This window comes from Boleophthalmus pectinirostris, unplaced genomic scaffold (genome assembly GCF_026225935.1).
Source record: "Boleophthalmus pectinirostris isolate CB_2022bp ecotype Guang Dong unplaced genomic scaffold, ASM2622593v1 HiC_scaffold_20, whole genome shotgun sequence".
Lineage (NCBI taxonomy): Eukaryota > Metazoa > Chordata > Actinopteri > Gobiiformes > Gobiidae > Boleophthalmus > Boleophthalmus pectinirostris.
The window spans coordinates 15,038,647-15,056,236 of NW_026571153.1; the positions used below are offsets into that span (position 1 = coordinate 15,038,647).

General features: G+C 37.8%; 1 protein-coding gene across 1 annotated transcript in view; it reads right to left on the minus strand.

The window, feature by feature from the left end:
* Positions 1 to 3,129: 3,129 nt before the first annotated feature.
* Positions 3,130 to 17,590, minus strand: part of LOC110159314 (inactive ubiquitin carboxyl-terminal hydrolase 53) — a 35,680-nt gene continuing 21,219 nt past the window's right edge. Inside the window, exons 10-17 of the mRNA XM_055156525.1 lie at positions 17,421 to 17,568; positions 16,434 to 16,629; positions 15,516 to 15,625; positions 11,505 to 12,258; positions 10,455 to 10,507; positions 6,939 to 7,005; positions 5,318 to 5,955; positions 3,130 to 4,167 (exon numbers count right to left, since the gene is read on the minus strand). Of these exons, the coding sequence (XP_055012500.1) occupies positions 4,094 to 4,167; positions 5,318 to 5,955; positions 6,939 to 7,005; positions 10,455 to 10,507; positions 11,505 to 12,258; positions 15,516 to 15,625; positions 16,434 to 16,629; positions 17,421 to 17,568 (2,040 nt within the window). The 3' untranslated portion in view covers positions 3,130 to 4,093. The remainder of the gene's footprint in view (positions 4,168 to 5,317; positions 5,956 to 6,938; positions 7,006 to 10,454; positions 10,508 to 11,504; positions 12,259 to 15,515; positions 15,626 to 16,433; positions 16,630 to 17,420; positions 17,569 to 17,590) is intronic.

The window sequence follows — 17,590 nt, forward strand, 5'->3', positions numbered from 1 at the left end:
TCCTGCCCCACAGCCAAATAATCCTGCTCCTACTGCTTGTCAGGCTGACAGGGAGAACAGGAGCCCGTGGGCTGTGTGCATGTGTGCGCCCAAAAACATCACTATTAGATGAAGCGTGGTCCGCCGAGACCCAAGAGGACAAGACAGGATAATCGAAAAGAAGGTGAGAACCAGATTAAAAACACAGAATAGGGAGGGAGCGCTTGTGTGTAGTGACAGAGGAAAATAGTCAAAATATTTAGAGCGATAAGACGTTTAAAAAAGGGTAATAACTGGATGATGCCAGTGACAGTCCGTGTCCTGGTTAGAGGGAATAGATTTTCTACTATTTACACAAAGCACAGACCAGCAAAATGGATTAGAATGTGCATATCAAAGCTGGAAACTGTTGCTAATAACCACATGTATCTGGTAGAAATAAAGCCAGGTACCTTTTTGAGGGGACCAGTACTTTAAAGGTCCTATATTATGCTATGTTCTGTTGTTTCATAAAAAAAAAAAAACAGGTCTGAAATTGTGTTTTGTTTCATTCACATTTAACACACAAATCCTGCAGAGTTCTTCTCTCAAACAGAAAACGCTCAAGTGGTAACACAGGAACTGCTCCAGTGTGTTTTAATCTCCATGCTAGAATCAGTTGAATGATTTCAACTCTGGAATTTCCAATCTCTACTGAACTAAAGGTAAAAAGTAGCTGTTAATCTGAAAACTGCTGCTTCATGACCACACAAAGTGGAACACAGCATTTTGAGCTTTGGAAATGTAGACAGATTAATGATAAAGAGTTACTCAAACATGTGCTAATTAAACAAAACACAACTCCAGGTATGTTTTTGATGAGATAACTGAACTGAACTGTACTTTTCCCAGTACATTAACCTGCATTTATCATTATCTAAAATTACAAATTAGAAACATGATGTTCAAATATTTCTAAAATAATTTCTTTGAATAAAAAATATACAGCAATGTATTTTTTTATTTTTTTGTTTTTTTTGTAGTCCTACTGTAGTCTGGTACCTTTTAACAACACCCAGCCGCGATACTGTAATTTGAGCATAAGCTATGTCGAAAATGTTTCATTAACTAAATTATAAAGTATCTTTTAGTAAATAGACTGGAAAACAAATGACAAAAGGTACAATAGCACTATGACAAAAATTACTGCAAAGACAAGACTGCAACTGCAACTGTAACTACTGCTACTACTGAACTAAGTCATATCTTCTATATATCTGTTGTCCCTGCTTCACTGGGACAACAGTTGTTAGACCTATTCACAGAATCAAGACAACACGCACTTCCACTCATGACCACTAGATGCTGCTTCAACAACAAAGTCTGTAAAAAATGCTTTTTACAGACATCACACAATAACGATGTGCTTTTAAAAAAAAAAAAAAAAAAAACATACATAACACAATGACACGGTAACATTGCATTTTCCGAGCCCAAGAAAAATGTAGATGCAACTCACCATCACGATGCTCTGTTGCAGGTTGCACAGTCCAGAAGTTTGAAATCCAGGATCTTGGCGCATTCCCAAAGGAAGAAGGCCTTTCACAATCCGAATCTGGCGCATCTTAATTTTCTTATCCAAATAAGAAAATGTGAAGTTACAGAATATTTATTTATTTATTTTATTTTATTTTTTTGCAGAAGCCTGAAGTTCAGTCCTCAGGTGTTTCAATTGGCTGTAGCAGATGGCTCCAATCAAAATGGCGGAGACGGTCTGTCAGGTTGCCCTCAAAAAAGGCCTAGCAACTTTCCAAGTCTTGCTTGGAAAAAATCGATAACTGTTTCAAGTTAACACCAGTTTTAAAGTAGACTTGTTAGCATTAATTGTGAACAAAAATCGATAAGCCTGTACTCGCGCTGTAGTTCTGTATGTTGACAGGTTCATGTGCGCTGCGCGTCCGTCCTCCTACCGGTACCAAAGCGCAAAGTAGAGCCTCTCCTCCGGTACACCCGTGCAGGAGGTCAAAGGTCACAGGTTCATAATTAAAACTGCCATGAATGTACTTCAGTCATTGATCAATTAATAAAGATTTCAGTGTGTTAACCAATTTACTCCCGCGCTTCTCGTCTCCACGCACAGGCGCAAAAGGGGCAAAGAGGTCAGAACCAATCTAACAAAAACATATAACCTTATACAATATTCTCAGTGCTACGTGACCTGTAAAAATCTGATAATTCAATTATTATGGCTGTGTGTTGACATGTACAGAAAAAAAATCAAAAACATATGTGGTAGAGGGTGTTTTAGTTAATTAATACATTTTATTTAGACTAACTGTTGTAATTGGGAGACAAACCTGTACGTCAGATTGCTCACAGCGCACGTAACTTTTTACAAAACTTAAATAATGACTCAATAATCTGATCAAACAGGCCTATAATAATGTTTTTGTTCCTGTATATAGCCAGCGTTCACAGTACAAACAAGTACAGTAGGCTGTTTTATTTTTTTTATCATTAATGGACATAACATAAAGCGAACAGCAGGTGGTAGCAGAGCATTGTATTTCCACTCTTGAAAAGCAGGCAATAGACAAATCCTGCTCACTCCACTGCAACAGATTTCAGGTTAACCAGTTTTCTGAACATGCATCACTAATTATATAGTAAGACTTGGGTTTTTCTACAGATAAAGATTAGAAATTTGGTAAGTTTAAAATGCCTATATTACACTTTTTTCTTTTTTTAAATCTATGTTGCAATGTTGTTTCCTCGTCACAAACATACCTGGAGTTTGTTTCATTTACTCATGCTTATCATATCACAGGGAGAGCTCTACTGTGTTTTTAAACTCCCATACACCTTCACTAGAATGGATCATTTCAGCTCCAGAATTGCCAATCTCTACTGAACTAAAAGCAAAAGATAGATGTTAACTCGAAAACTATCACTTCATCACACAAAATGGAACAGAGCATTTTGAGTTTTGGAGATGTAGACAGACTAATAATGCAGGATTACTCAAACATGTGTGAATGAAACAAAACAAAACCAAACTCCAGGTATGTTCTGACATGACTAAAAGCTCAAAACAATCCATTTTGGTAGGACTTTTAGTGTTCACAAAGTAACCACTCCATATTTATTTAATCAAGACGCTGCACGGACTGATAAGGTTAAACAAGATCTTTTTATTCAACAATAAAAATAAAATAAAATATTAGAAAAAATATCTTAAATGAAAGAACTTTACAAATCCTGCCTGCAACTTTATCTTGTCCGGACATAGAAAAGTACAAAAGGCACTGCATAGAAATTCTGCTGCGTATATAAAACATTACCAAACCGAAAAGGGAGACGCTACAAAGATTGACATCACATTTTTCTTGACCACAATCTTTTGCATTTGTTAGCAGTGCAGACTTGCTTTAACCCAGGTTAGAGATTCAATAGATTTACTCAGAAAAAAGCCGAACATTGAGTAAGGAGTGCATTTTTTTTTAACACAAAACAGTAATTATAAGACTTACAAGTTACATTTTTGCTTCAGTTGTTAACATTGTGGCAAGATAAGTAGCATGTTAAGACTTTGCTAAATTTCTCCATTAATATTTCAACATTTTTGTCTTGTTTTTACTTTATTTTGTGCCTTTTGTGAGCATTCATATTACAACTGCATCACTGGACATTCTCTGAACATTCGAAACCCTCGGAGTCTAGAAGCTGGTGGGGGACACACAAAAGAAGGTAACAGGAGAAAGCTGAAAACCTGGTTCGTTTTAAGTCTGGTTACGCAATCTCTTGAATTTAAGTGGCTTTTGTGTTACATTCTTTGCCATTCTTCAAAATCCTCAGGCATCTCAAACACTGTCAGCAAAATAAAGCATGCGTTTTTTCTGTACCTCTGCTGAATCAAATGTGCAAACTCTTTATTCATTCATAGTCATTAGTAGCTCCGAGCAAATGGCGACAGCACGTTCAACAATGTTACGCAAACCCGCAATCTCTTTGGCATCCGCATCCTTGTATAACCTTCAACCTAGACATACACAGATAAAGAACAATACAATGTGCCCGTTTCAGTGTAGAACAATTTCAGTTTGGCATCCAGTGGAAATATAAAGGTCCACTCTGATCATAGGAAACCATGCTCGTCCAGTCCTTTGGGAGTCACTGGGTTCCATTTTAGAACAGTTTTTGAAGAATAGACTGAAAAACAAACAAAAAGACAAAATGAAGTTAGCGCAAATAATAATCATATACATTTCTTTAAGTTTATGTGTGTCTAAAATTATATTATTAAAACGCCTTCCTGGTGCCTTCTAGTTTGGACTGGAATTTGGAAATTACTTGGACACAGTAGCTCAAAATTACAACCCTACCAAAGTAAACCCTATTAAAACTAAGAACAAACTGGGAACGCCTAGGAGCTATATGTATAAGGAAGTCTGGGAGTATGCTTATATATATATATATATATGGATATATATATATATATAATATATATATATATATAATATATATATATATATATTTTTATATATTATATATTATAGTAACTGGATGCATAGATGATCTGCATTATGTTTAATGTTATCTTCTTGTCTGTTTTTTTTTTCCATTCTATTCACTGAGGGTTAACACTGTATACTGTAGTAGAGCCGGTGAGACGACTCAACCTTGTTGTCTAAAAGGTCTTAAATTACGTAAAACTGACTCTTGTGAGCTTTAAGCCATGTTAGAATGTTGTTACCTCATCAAAAACATACCTGGAGTTTTGTTTCATTCACACATATTTGAGTAATCCGTTATTATTAGTCTGTCTACATCTCCAAAGCTCTTTACTTTTATTTTTACTTTTTTTCGGTAAAGATTGACAATTCCAGAGCTCAAATCATACAAATATTTTTTAGTGAAGGATATGGTGTTTAAAAACGCAGTGGATTACTTACTGTAAGAGAGTGTTTTTCGGTTTGTGAGAATCTAAATATGCAGGATTTATGTGTTAAAGGTGTGAATGAAACAAAACAAAACTCCAGAAATATCTGTGATGAGGAAACATTATAAAAGATAGGAAAATAGAGTAATACGGGCCTTTAAACTGCACCAGATCGAGGATATATAGAGTTTATATCTAGCACTAGCATTTATTGAGGCTTGGGAATGGCTCAAAGACTACATTGGTGTGTAGTGTGCCATACCTTTTTCTGCATTGTGATAACTATTATGTCACTTTCATAAAAAATTGTAAATACTAAACAAAATTTTTCATTGTCCATTGCAAACTACCAACATTGTCGGTGTAATAACGTAATTTCAATTGATATGGCATTAAAAGTGAAAATATATTAATAATTACCAGGATCTGCTCTGTTTCTTGACTCCAGTGTTTTAACATCTGGCACAGACACACCCCTACCCTCCATGTCACTCTCCCCCGACGAAGTGTGCTCGTCTGCTTTCAAATACTTCTTGTGATATTTGGCGCGATAAGTGTCTGTCATACAGTTGTCCACAGAAAAGTAGGTAGTGGGGAGCACCCTGTCACTGAGGGTGGGGGAGTCTGTACCATCAGGCCCCCCCGTGGTCGGGCTTTCACTTTCGCTTGCCGACAAATCGTTCCTGTCTTGGTCCGATGATTTGGAGCTTGCATCGGATGAGAGGCGGTGCTCTGCGGGGGTCTCTATCCAGCGGCGAAGGCTGGTATGAGAGAAACCATTTCTTGCAGGCTCGCCGGGGGAGTGAGCGGGGATGCCTGTGAGCTCTGAGCGCGCTGTGCCCTGTGGTTTTGGGGGTAGAGTTGGGTGGTAGGGCTCTAGGAGAGGGGCAGGCTCCTCTTGGGTGAGGTCATCTGAGCTGTTCCACTCGGAGCTGCTGGTCTTGGCCAGGTAAGGAAGGCCTGGGCTCTCAGGGCTGCCGTCCACGTTGTCCTCACGTTCACCGTCGTGATCGCTCACCCTCTCCAACATACCAGGAGTGTATCGGAAAGCTTGGCGTCTGAGAGAAAGAAAAGATTTAAAGAATAATTTATGCACCATGTTAATAGAGATGTTACCAGTGACTGCTCACTTCCCAGTTCCTGAACTAAATTTTACTTTGATTTTTCCTATAGACATTCTGAAAAAAAAATATAAATATAATATATAATAATATATATTATATATATATAATATATATATATATATATATATATATATATATATTATATATATATATAGCTGATTAGCTCAGGGCTAATTAGCTATGTGGTAACTAATGACAACAAGACAGATTTGATTGAATATCTAGTAGACTAGAGTTTCTAAAACTTTATAAACCACAAAGTTATTAAAGTTTTTCACAAAATCTTGTGTTTTAAATGTGCTTTTTCGACTTAAAACAGTGGAATTATGGATATTAATTAGCAGGTAACTGGTTAGCCTCCAAGATGACTTTGAACTCTTAATTTTTGAATTTTTAAGTCTATGGAAAAATTAAAGAATGTGAAAATGTACTTTTACCAGACCTGGAGCAGGTGGTCACTGTTGCGCTCTATGCTTGATAAGTGTTACTTTTGTTATATTAAAGGTGCATTATGTTTTATTTTTACTGAACATGCTGTAGTGTTTAATAGAATGTTCCATGGTATCGCATTAAATTTGGCCTGGTGGTTTGGAGATGGATAAATTACAGTTCAGATCTGTGGAGAGGCACCCCTACTCACAGTAGCAATGCATGTTTTCCAAGGAATTGATGAGCAATAAAAAGTAACATAGTGCACCTTTAAGTTCTTGCATGTGGAAATGTAATAAAGTGCTACAATCACAGTGGCCCTATTTTCATATAATGTTTAACTAAAAGTTAAAAACAGAAAGCAGAACACTGAAACCTCCACCAAGGCACCAGCATTAACTCACAATGGTAAAGAAATTACTTTTATTATTAGTTCACACTGGTAGTTTATTTATTGCAAATTATGATTATGAAAGTTGCCATCTTACCTCTGCATGCGCTGTCTCATGTGGTTTGTTTCCTCAAGCAAATGTGGGTTTTTTCTTCCATCTTCACCTGAAAAGTCATAACACAGATGATTGCGGAGACAGTCACTTACTTAAACAGCTTCATCACGTCTGAATGCCTGCAGCCTAGACTGGTTATCCAACAGGGTCATGGCCTGGTGTGGAGGCAGGAAGTCTAACAGTGCGGCCTTGGGGGGTATGTAAGCCCCAACTAATGAAACAATACCGACCCTGAGTGAACTTGTGCTGAACAATGTTAGGAAAAACAAGCAACAGATATGAATATTGCAATAACTAAATGGAAAAATTTGTAAATTTTTAAAAACGAAGGCAGTTTACTGAAAGCTTATTTTCTTTTCACTTTCTTTTTTTTGGTTAGACTTGAATCCGAACTGACAAAGCCACACGGGTGAGATGGCAAAAATATTCACTCTGGAAACTTTTGTCCAGTCCACAGAAGCTTCTTTTGCCAGGGCTTTAACTCTGAAAATCTGGGACGAAATCACACAGTCAAGAATTGTAGAGCCTTTGTGTGGTTTTGGGGAAAGGAGAAACTAAATATTCTGAAGATCTTTAAATTGCAAAATGTACATATACACAAATACAAAACATACAATAGATTTCATAAGTGCAAATGTAACACAAAGCTGAAATTAGCCAAATGAGTGTGATTTACAGACAACAGCTGAGTACCAGGAGACCGTAGTTAGAGTCTAAAGTCCATATGAGATGTGTCAGCAGAGCTCTCTCACTCTTTCTCTCCGTCTCTCTCTCCCTCTCTCTCAAAGCATTAGTGGCCAAATCCTTTGTGCTGGCACGCAATTACAACAGGGTCGGACAGCAGCGTTCAGATCCCCCTTCACTAACACTAACACTACTGCCATTTTAAGCTGCTAAGTCCATGCCGCGATTCACAATTTGATGCCTCTCTGATCTGCAGAGTTGGCGAGCCACTGTGACTAAATCATTTACAAATAACAACAGCTAAAGAGAGTAGACAAATCTTAGAAATCCTTACATGCTTTATACTGGGGATAAGCAACTTTGACTGAACATGTGAAGTTTAACAATTTTCTTAGATCCTCAATTTTAGATTCAATGCAGTGGTAGAAGCCAAGAGCAAAACAGATTAAATTAAATGTTCTGGTCCGTAGCACATCCTGGGATAGGCTCCATGTAATTTGAATAGTTGTTATGTTGTTATACGCAAGACTTGTTACAGACTAGATGGGAATATGTGCAGTGAAGTTATAAAGTGCACTTCAACAGCATAATGTTCATGAAACATTTTCCAACAAGGCAACTTTTTATATCTGCACCAATTTTTTCAAACTTCAGAAATTGTACAGACAAAATAGCATATGTACACTATTTTTACAAAAGCAAATAAGCAAAATAAACGCTTCATGTCGATCTAGTATAGAACTACAGTAGGGATGAAATGATGTGATACTGGTATTGGATATTGGTTTCAGGATATTGGTTCGGCCGAGATCATATTTTGGTCAATAAACTGGTGTAATAAGACTTTATTTATAAATCTATGTTGGCTCAAAACATCTTGTAATATAAAACATGTACTTGTACTTTTTTTCAAAGCTCTGTTTTTACCTTAAATGATAAAGAACACACTGGATAATATTTTACCATACAGAACTTGTGTTTATAGGAAATAAATGATATTTTCAGTCTCCGCCATAGTTTTGGCTGATATCAGGGTATCGTCAGAAACTCAAAGCCAAAATATCCACATCGGAATCGAAACAGAAAAAGCTGGATTGGTGCCTTGCTAAACTTCAGATCAGGACTTAAATGGTGCATTACTTTTCTGGTGGAGGGTCTGCCTCTTGTTCGTTTCATTGGAGATGTTATTGCTTTGTCTGGAATGTTTGACATTAAACTTATCTGTCTCCATGAGAGCTGGTGGCACCACCAGGCCAAGTTACAGGTCAGATCTGTGGACAGGAAAGCCTGCTCACAGTTTCAAGGTCTTACTGAGTGAATGCAAGAAAGATAAAAATGTTAAATGTTGTAACGTGTATAACTGTGTAACATTCCATTAAGAGCAATAACATCTCCATCGAGACAAGCTGGTGATGAACGCTCCACCAGAAAAGTTACATACACCTTTAAAGTACTTAATGAAGTTGTCTCATAGGCTATTACAAAGACGTATAGGTGGCAATAGGTTGATGATTTATTATGGACAAAGCGCACGTAGTCCAAGGTGCTTTGGATTCCAAATGAACTCCTTGGCAGCCAACAGCCATGACCTGTTCTTCGACTATTTATACAGGCTTGGTACTGCATTCTTATCAGTGCACATGCCAGTATGTTGCTTCTCTTTTGACAGCGTTTCTGTAGAGGATTCTGATCTTTAATGCAGTTCTGGGTCCTGTTCTAGCTTCTCTCAAACTACAGCTCAGTCAGACTACAGAGCTACAGAGCTACAGAGCTACAGAGCTACAGAGCTGAACCAGGGCCAAAGTGACTCCGGACACATTTACTACAGTCGGTCGATACAATATGCAGGCATGAGGGCATAAATATAACATAGTGAACTGCAGCCAGTATCAGCTGAATACAAGATGGTAGTGTAGGGAGGATTTAAGCCCAGGTTTTCTCCAAGACCAAGTATTTTTTGGGTTGAATTTTACTTCATAGCCCAGTAATACCATCATAATAGGATTTGAATAGCATGGTAACTGGGGTAGCAAGGGATAGAAAGGGATAAAAATATTTCATGTTCAAGTTTTTTGATAATTCTCTATGCTATAACTGTGTGACAAAGTAAGGGTTTATTTTAATTAATATTGTTTGAAGTATTACTCATTTACAAAAGACAAGCACTGTTTCTTTCAGACGTCTTGTTGAATCTCTGAAAATGCATTAGAGAGCAACCATCCTCAAAAACATTCAGACAGGAGTTCAGCTTTATGTTATCTGTGCCATTTTAAGGACTTTTTCCCCATTTAAAAAGTTGTTTAATTGTTCATCTCTACAGCAACGTTCCTATTTTAATTTTTCTGAAACTCATGGATATAGGGAGCTGGTAGATAAATGTTATTAAGGTTAAACTATGTATGATATATTCCTGTTATATGTAGAAATCCATATCCCTTTAACACATTAGCTCCTTTAATCTCCATAGTGTAGCATTTGCAGGATAAACTTTAGTCAGGAAAAAGGTCAAGGCGAGTCATGGAGGATACAGAGCGCTCTTATTTCCATACACAGCACCTCCACATCCCCAGTCCGACCTTAACACTGCACAGAGACCAATAAATCAAATACAGCTCTCACTACTATCTTAATAAGGGTATTGCAATTCAATGTCTACAAGTATAAGGAAATGAATTTATGTTGAGGGCAAGAGCCTCAAATACTCATGTCAGTTGAAGCTATAATAACAAATCTCAAAACCTTTCACAATTTTTGCAGTTCTTTAAATCTGTTTTTTATTTTTAGCTATGTAAATATGGCTCAAATTCTGCTTACCTTGAGAAAATGTAGATATATTGTCTTCATTTCTCCTCTGAAGGAAGTTATCTCTGTAATGAAATAAGTGGTATAAATTATTTAGAAGGGGAAAAATGGTGTCATTACACAATATGTAATTCAATTATTTCTTTTGCCATATATGGTGTCCACAAATTAGCAAGCAGACATTTTGAAATACAGTACATTCAGTGAGGATACTGAATAATGCATTTGATCATAGTGGCTCTCCCTCTGAGTACACAGAGTACTGAGTTGTCAGCTAGTTAGGATCATTATCTCCAAACAAGACCTAGACTACAAAGCTAAACAGCGACAGGGCGCCACATCTGCCTCGTGAGCATTTATGTTAAGTGGATCCTGCTATTCCTGGAACAGTTTGTTTTGTAATCCTTAATTATTTATAAATGGCAGCACTTTTAGGACTTAAACATTACAATGAGAGAGGCAATGGATGAAAAAGCAGAACTGGGCAGCAAAAAAAAAAAGCTTCAGTATTCTCTTAAGCTACTAACTAATGTATATTACATGAACGTGATTATGCAATATATTGTGATGTTTAGTTTTTTCTGTTTAATTTTCCACCCTCTACGACTACTAGTCAGATTTTGTTGTGTTCTGATTGAGTGACAGATGGACCTGAATCACAGTGAACTCTCAGAGGAGGATTAATATGAGTAGCATTATAAAACTAGAAGTGTACTTAAATTGTGATCGTACAAAATGTTGGTAGCACGGGAATGCCGGGAATGTTAAACAGTATGGGCTTAAATATATCTATATACATGGATATACTCTATATACAGTTGAAGTAACAGGTCAGCTCTGCACAGACGTAAGATAATAAACAATAACAATACATGTTTTTCAAGGGTTTTTGTCAATAAAACAATTGAATAAAAGCAAGATAGACATGTTGCATACTGTCAAACAGTCCAGGCAAATCAATAACATCCACTTTTGCTGGAGACCAGCAAATGATGGACCGCCACCGGAAAAGCTGCATAGTGCACCTTTGATATTTCACACTTCATGGATATGTTTATTTACCTGGACAGGTGCAGCTCTGGTATAGTCCGCAAGTCCTTAGAGGAATGATTCTCAACTACAGGAGAGTCCAGATTGGTCGACCCATTGCTTTGACGGTCACTGCTCTCATAGCCAGACTCCGTTCTCTGCATTTTCCAGTTATCGTTGTGCACTTTAAGCGTCGCCGAACTTCTGGACCTATCGCTGTGCCCTCCTCTGCTGTCCGAGTCCAGCGAGCTCCGACTGCCCCCCGTCTCATGTTTCAGTTCATCTTCGTAAATAGTCATGAGGGACTTGGGTTTGCGCTCTTCTCTTCCCTCTCGCCCTTGCCATATAAAATCCCGATCCCTTTCTCGATCGCGGGTCGGGGACTGGCTATTCGGTCGCCTTCTGGGACTATGCTGCCTTCTCTCCTGGCTCACATTGTTGGTCCTCAGAACGCTGTCCACATTGAGAACCTCGCGCATCGGTTTCCAGGGGCGACCGGACCTGCTGCGACTGCCCGGGCGTTCCCTGGAATCCTGGCTGGAGTCAGTGTCGTAGCCGTTGGAGAGTTGGTCGGTCTTTGGGCGGTGGTTACTGTTGTTGGTGGGCAGCACTTGGACCCGTGATTGTGTGCGTTGGGTTTCGTGAGGGGCGCGTACCACATGGGCGGTGCGCTCAGCCCGGATGGGACCTTTGCCTTGACTTGCGTAAAGTCTTGTCTCCACGTGCTGTTTGAAGCCGTTTTCAGGAGGGGAGGCCGAACGGGAGTAGATCCTGTCATTACCGTTATCTAGGGAGAAAAAGAAAACCTTCAGTGGTAGTCAAAAAATTACAAATACCCCAGTCAGATCTGATGTAAATGCTATTTAAATTCCTTGAGAAGGGAGTACCTCCTGCTTGTCTCCATGGAGATGTTATCTCTTTGAATGGAATGTTTTTCAGTATGACATTATTGGCATTATTATCCATCTCCACAAAGACAAGCAAGTCAAACAGTTACATAATGCCCCTTTTGTTAATGGACACACAAAACAAAAATATCATGTCAGATTTGCAAAAGTTCATTCTAAAACAAGAACACAACATAGTAGAGATGTAACAGTAACCGAAATATCGTGATATTGTATTGTCAACGTTCTCACAACAATATCATGGATCATCACAATATATCAAATTACAAGTCTCATTGCTTAAATTAAGAGTTATGGTGCAGCAATAACTAAAAAAAATACAGAGGTTCTAAATAGACCATGATCCTTTGTTCCATTTCAGTATAGACTACAAGAAGAAATAACAGTTCTAAACACTTTTAAGTCTTAGTTCTTTGGATTAACTCTGTCAAGACATTTTAAGAGGAAAAAGTAGCATATTTACAGTTTTGTTAGCCTCCACAAAATATCATAATAAATATCGTACTGTGAGGTTCATATCGTGACGATATCGTATCATGAGACTTTGATATCGTTACACCCTTACATCATAGCAGTAGTAACAGCATACAAAACAAGATGTCTATTTGTTAACCACATCATGCATTAAAACAGCACAATAAACAGTGTCATGTGGTTTCTCCTTATTGTGCAGAACTACGTTTGTGCTGCCAAAGCCCAAAAATTTCCCCAAAAAGTTTCGTGAGGCGACACAGCAGGTTGAACCAAAAGTGACGACAAAGCAAGACAACTGAGGAGTGACGCAGAGGTGAAAATGAGAGCCACCAGGAGAGCGCAATCCTGGGGTAATGAAGAACCATGAATACATTTAGAGCTGATAAAATAGATCTTATGAATGCGTACGTGTGTGCGTATGTGTGTGCGTTTGTGCGCGACATGATGGAGGGACATGTCTGGGCGAGATGGTGTGTTGAGGATATGCGTCTGCTGCTCCAAGGACAGGGACAGTCATAACGGCCACTGTCAGAATATATGGCCCACATCCTTCCTGCGCTGGGCACATGCAGCAGCTATAGGCGCCTGCACTCGCCCTATGGAATCTGCCAAGTATTCTTCAATATACAAAAGTGTTTCTCAACCTTTTTATCCTGAGTGACCTCTAAGCTAAATACCCCTAACACAGGTACTGCTACTGCTACTACTTATACTCCTACCAGCCTTACTCCTACTACTACTTTTAATACTTCTAATACTCCTACTATTATTCCTTCTACTATTACTCCTACTATTACTCCTTTTACTACTCCTACTATTACTCCTTCCACTACTCCTACTATTATTCCTTCTACTACTCCTCCTACTACTACTCGTAATATTCCTCCTACTACTGCTCGTAATATTTCTCCTACTACTCCTACTACTATTCCTAATGCTCCTAATACTCCTATTACTCCTACTCCTCATACTCCTCCTAATACTCCTACCACTCCTACTACTGCTCCTAATACCCCTACTACGTAATCTGTGTACTTTAGTGTCTTGTATGTTTTACTTACTTGTTTCTATGATACCGAATGAAAAAATCATTTGGACAATCTTAGCAAAGTAAGAACATTTTCATAATCAAATAGTATTCAGTTTCACTTTCTGTTGAAACCTGTCTCCGTACCACTGGTTGGGAAACACTGGTCTACATCAAAAGTGTGTATTACAGTATTACAGTTTTGATGTAATATTTATTTGTAAAAAGAACACTGACTCTATTAAATGTTTAGGCAATTCTGTTGGAAAATCAATCAAATCCCCAAGTACAGATTACGTGATTTGATTCATCTGATCATCTTGGATACGAGCCCACGTGTGAAATACCTTTAGTATTTACTGACTTGACGAAAATGCTTGAAATACTTGTACGATAAAATACTACCAAGTCCAAGGTTCACCAGACTGCATGTGCAGACAGAAGAAACACAAATGCAAATCAACATGTGCAGGGTATGTAAACATTATAGAGCTCTTGTAACGTGAGCCTATGAAAGTTGACCTATTCAGTGTTCTGTAGCACTGCCACAGACATGACACTGTGAGGACACGTGAGGGCTGCAAGACTGATCACAACTAAAATGTAATGTAATGGCTGGATGATTGGCAAAAATCACAAAATCTGTCAATATAATGTCCTGTGTGTATGCATTGTGTGAACTGAACATCATATTAAAGCACTTCTCTCTTATTTAATGTCTCGCTCTCTTTTTAATTTTGTGATGATTACTTATGTTTTGATTTGTCTGTATTGTGATTTTAAGTATTTCTTATTCTGTAAAGCACTTTTATTACTTTGTGTACTTGCCTTGTCTAATATTATACTAATTTCTGATGTATGTTATAATATTTTCTCATTAAAAACACATCTGGAGTTTTGTTTTGTTTCATTCACACAAATCATTCATATTTATGCAGAGTTCTTCTTTCAGTCTGAAAACAATCTGTTACTCCTTGTGATGTCATGTGGTAATAGAGGAAGTGCTCCACTGTGTTTTTAAACTCCACACACCTTTATTAGAATCATTTGGATGATTTCAGCCCTGGAAATGCCGATCTCTACTGAACTAAAAGTAAAAAATAGCTTGTAACTTGAAAACTACTGCTTCATGAGTCATGATATTTAAAGGTGGAGCATTTTGAGTTTTGGAGTGACAGACTAATAAGAAAGGGTTACTCAAACATCTATGAACAAAACAAAACACAACTTCAGGTATGTTTTTGATGAGGTAACAACATTCCACCATGGCTTAAAGCTCACAAAAGTCAGGACTTTCAACAAGAATTCACAAAACTAATCATAATGGCAAAATTGTAGAGCCTTATGAAGCATCTTAGTACATGCTTGTCAAATTTAAAAGGCAAAAGTAACAAGATTTTCCACTATAACTTTGCCCTTGGTGAAAGAGACAGGGCTCTACAGTCTGTTCTGTGTGAGATTGGGATGAAGGCAGACACTAACACACGTCAGCACTTAATCCCTTTTCTGACACATTGCTCCCAAACTGTGTGTTACGTAACAGCTCAACACATGAACGCTGGTCTTTCACTTCACAAATCACTGCACTTTTCAAATGTGAAATATATTCATGCATCGTGTTTTAGAGTCTCTCACCTCTCACCCGAGACTCTAGCCTCCGCGGTGCGCTCCTCTCTGCCTCACGTCTGGACATGTGCATCCCCTGGACCTCTCCTGCTCGGTGGGCCGCTTCTCGAGAAATCTCCCTCATCTTATCCAGTTTTACTATAGAAGGAAGTGAGAGATTAGATGAGAAAAATACAGGGCAAAGAAAGCAGAACAAGAAGAAGGGTGGGTGTGAAGATTAGATTTCTGCAATATGTCAGAAATGTGCTCAGAGTTCAAGTATGGCACAAATGCTGGAGCATGTTTTTGTTCTTTTTTCAATCAACACGTTTTGAAGCTTTTTGAGAGAGCAAAATGGGAACAAAGCCACATATAAGCTGCTTCTAAATTTAGAGCATATTCAGAAAAACACAATCAAAGCGAGATACTGCTGACTACGATGTATACCAGCAAAATTCACCAACAGATCTGAGTCTTTATAACGTCTAAGGAATTTAATTGAAAAACTTTTGCAGTTTTGATTTTTTTGTCAAAAGCTACTGGCAGATTCTCCTGACAGCACAACAAAAGCAGATGTTTCTTTTTTAAAACACACAATCAAAGCAAACTAGTGAAGACCAAAAAGAAGAAAAGATCATGAATGAACTTTCCTCATATTGATCAATTCTATTTTATCTTTTATCTGTTATCTCAAAAATAAAAAAAAAAAAAAATGATTTGATGAACATAAACACAGTCAGTGCAGTTTTCATCAAAGTCCAAACTCTGCTTCAAGTTACATGTTTGAACTGACAAAGAACTGGCTGTTGATCTCATGATTAAAAAAGCTTATGCAAATCACTGACTATTAGAAATGACTGAACCTCAACCTCAGTTATTAAGTGTCTGTTATTAATATAAAAATGTAACATAAGTAAATATCAAAAAATAAACTTTGCATATCTGTACCTGGTCCTCTTGGTGTCGCTGGCGTGGTTGCTGTTGTGACCACTCGTGTAGTTGCTGTGTTGTCCACTGGTCTGTCCACTGGCTCGGCTCAGAGTGGAGTGAGTCTTCTGCACAGACGCTCCTTGACTCAAAAATGCATTCAGATTTTCTCTTGTCAGCTCCAGCTTTTTCGGAGGGGGAACTGGTGAATCGGAACCTGTGAAAAAGACACAAAGAGCATTTAAAATCGAAGGAAATCTCATCTAACGCTCTTTCTTACCTTTATGAAAGAAAAGTCAGTACAATGTAAGATGAGGATTTTAGGGAGGGTTTTTTTGAGTTGTGTTTGTCTGCTCTGACGGACAGTGCAGAGAGCAGGAGGATGGTCTTTAAAAAGGGATCAAGCTCCACAACCAAACAAATCCATGGAGATATAATCCGGCAAATGTCAAATGTTCAGCTGGTGTCAACAACTGATTTGTATGACAGCTACTAGCATGGAGTCACTGCTTTGACTTTAATTCATTTACTCACTATTATACATGCATGAAGACAGTTAAAATTAAAGGCAGTCAAGGTTAAATGTAGAATTGTTTTTAAATATTGCATAAATAATAATCTCCAGAGCCTCCTCCAAAATGAAGTGAACATTTTTAAAACAAATACTGACTTTTACTGAAAAATAGTTGATTGAGATTGTTGATTCATTCACAATTAAAACAAAATTCATGGTGATGCTTTTGTCAACTGGATCCAAAACACAAATATAAATCTAACTATTAGTTCGGAAATCACAAAATGAGCTCTTGATTTTGCCAGTAAAGCCAGTTCTAAAGATTTGAACAAATATTGATGCAAAAAATATAAATAAAAATCACAACAACCAGACAAAAATGAACCTTTCTTGAATAGCTTATAGAATGATCTCGAGCTCCATCAGAATAAGTATAATTTAGGGTAGGTAAAAATGCTTAGTCTTTGCATATGTCAGGAATAAAAGTTACTGACCATGTACATCTCCGTTGACAGAGCTCTTGTAGTGGTTGCTGGTCTCTGCAATAATGGCACTTCCATCAGGATTGGAGTAAAACAGCAGCAGAGGCTGGAAGTGACCTTTCACACATTTGCTGACCACGTCTTTCCACCTGGAGCCAATCTGCACACAGACGCACACGAGA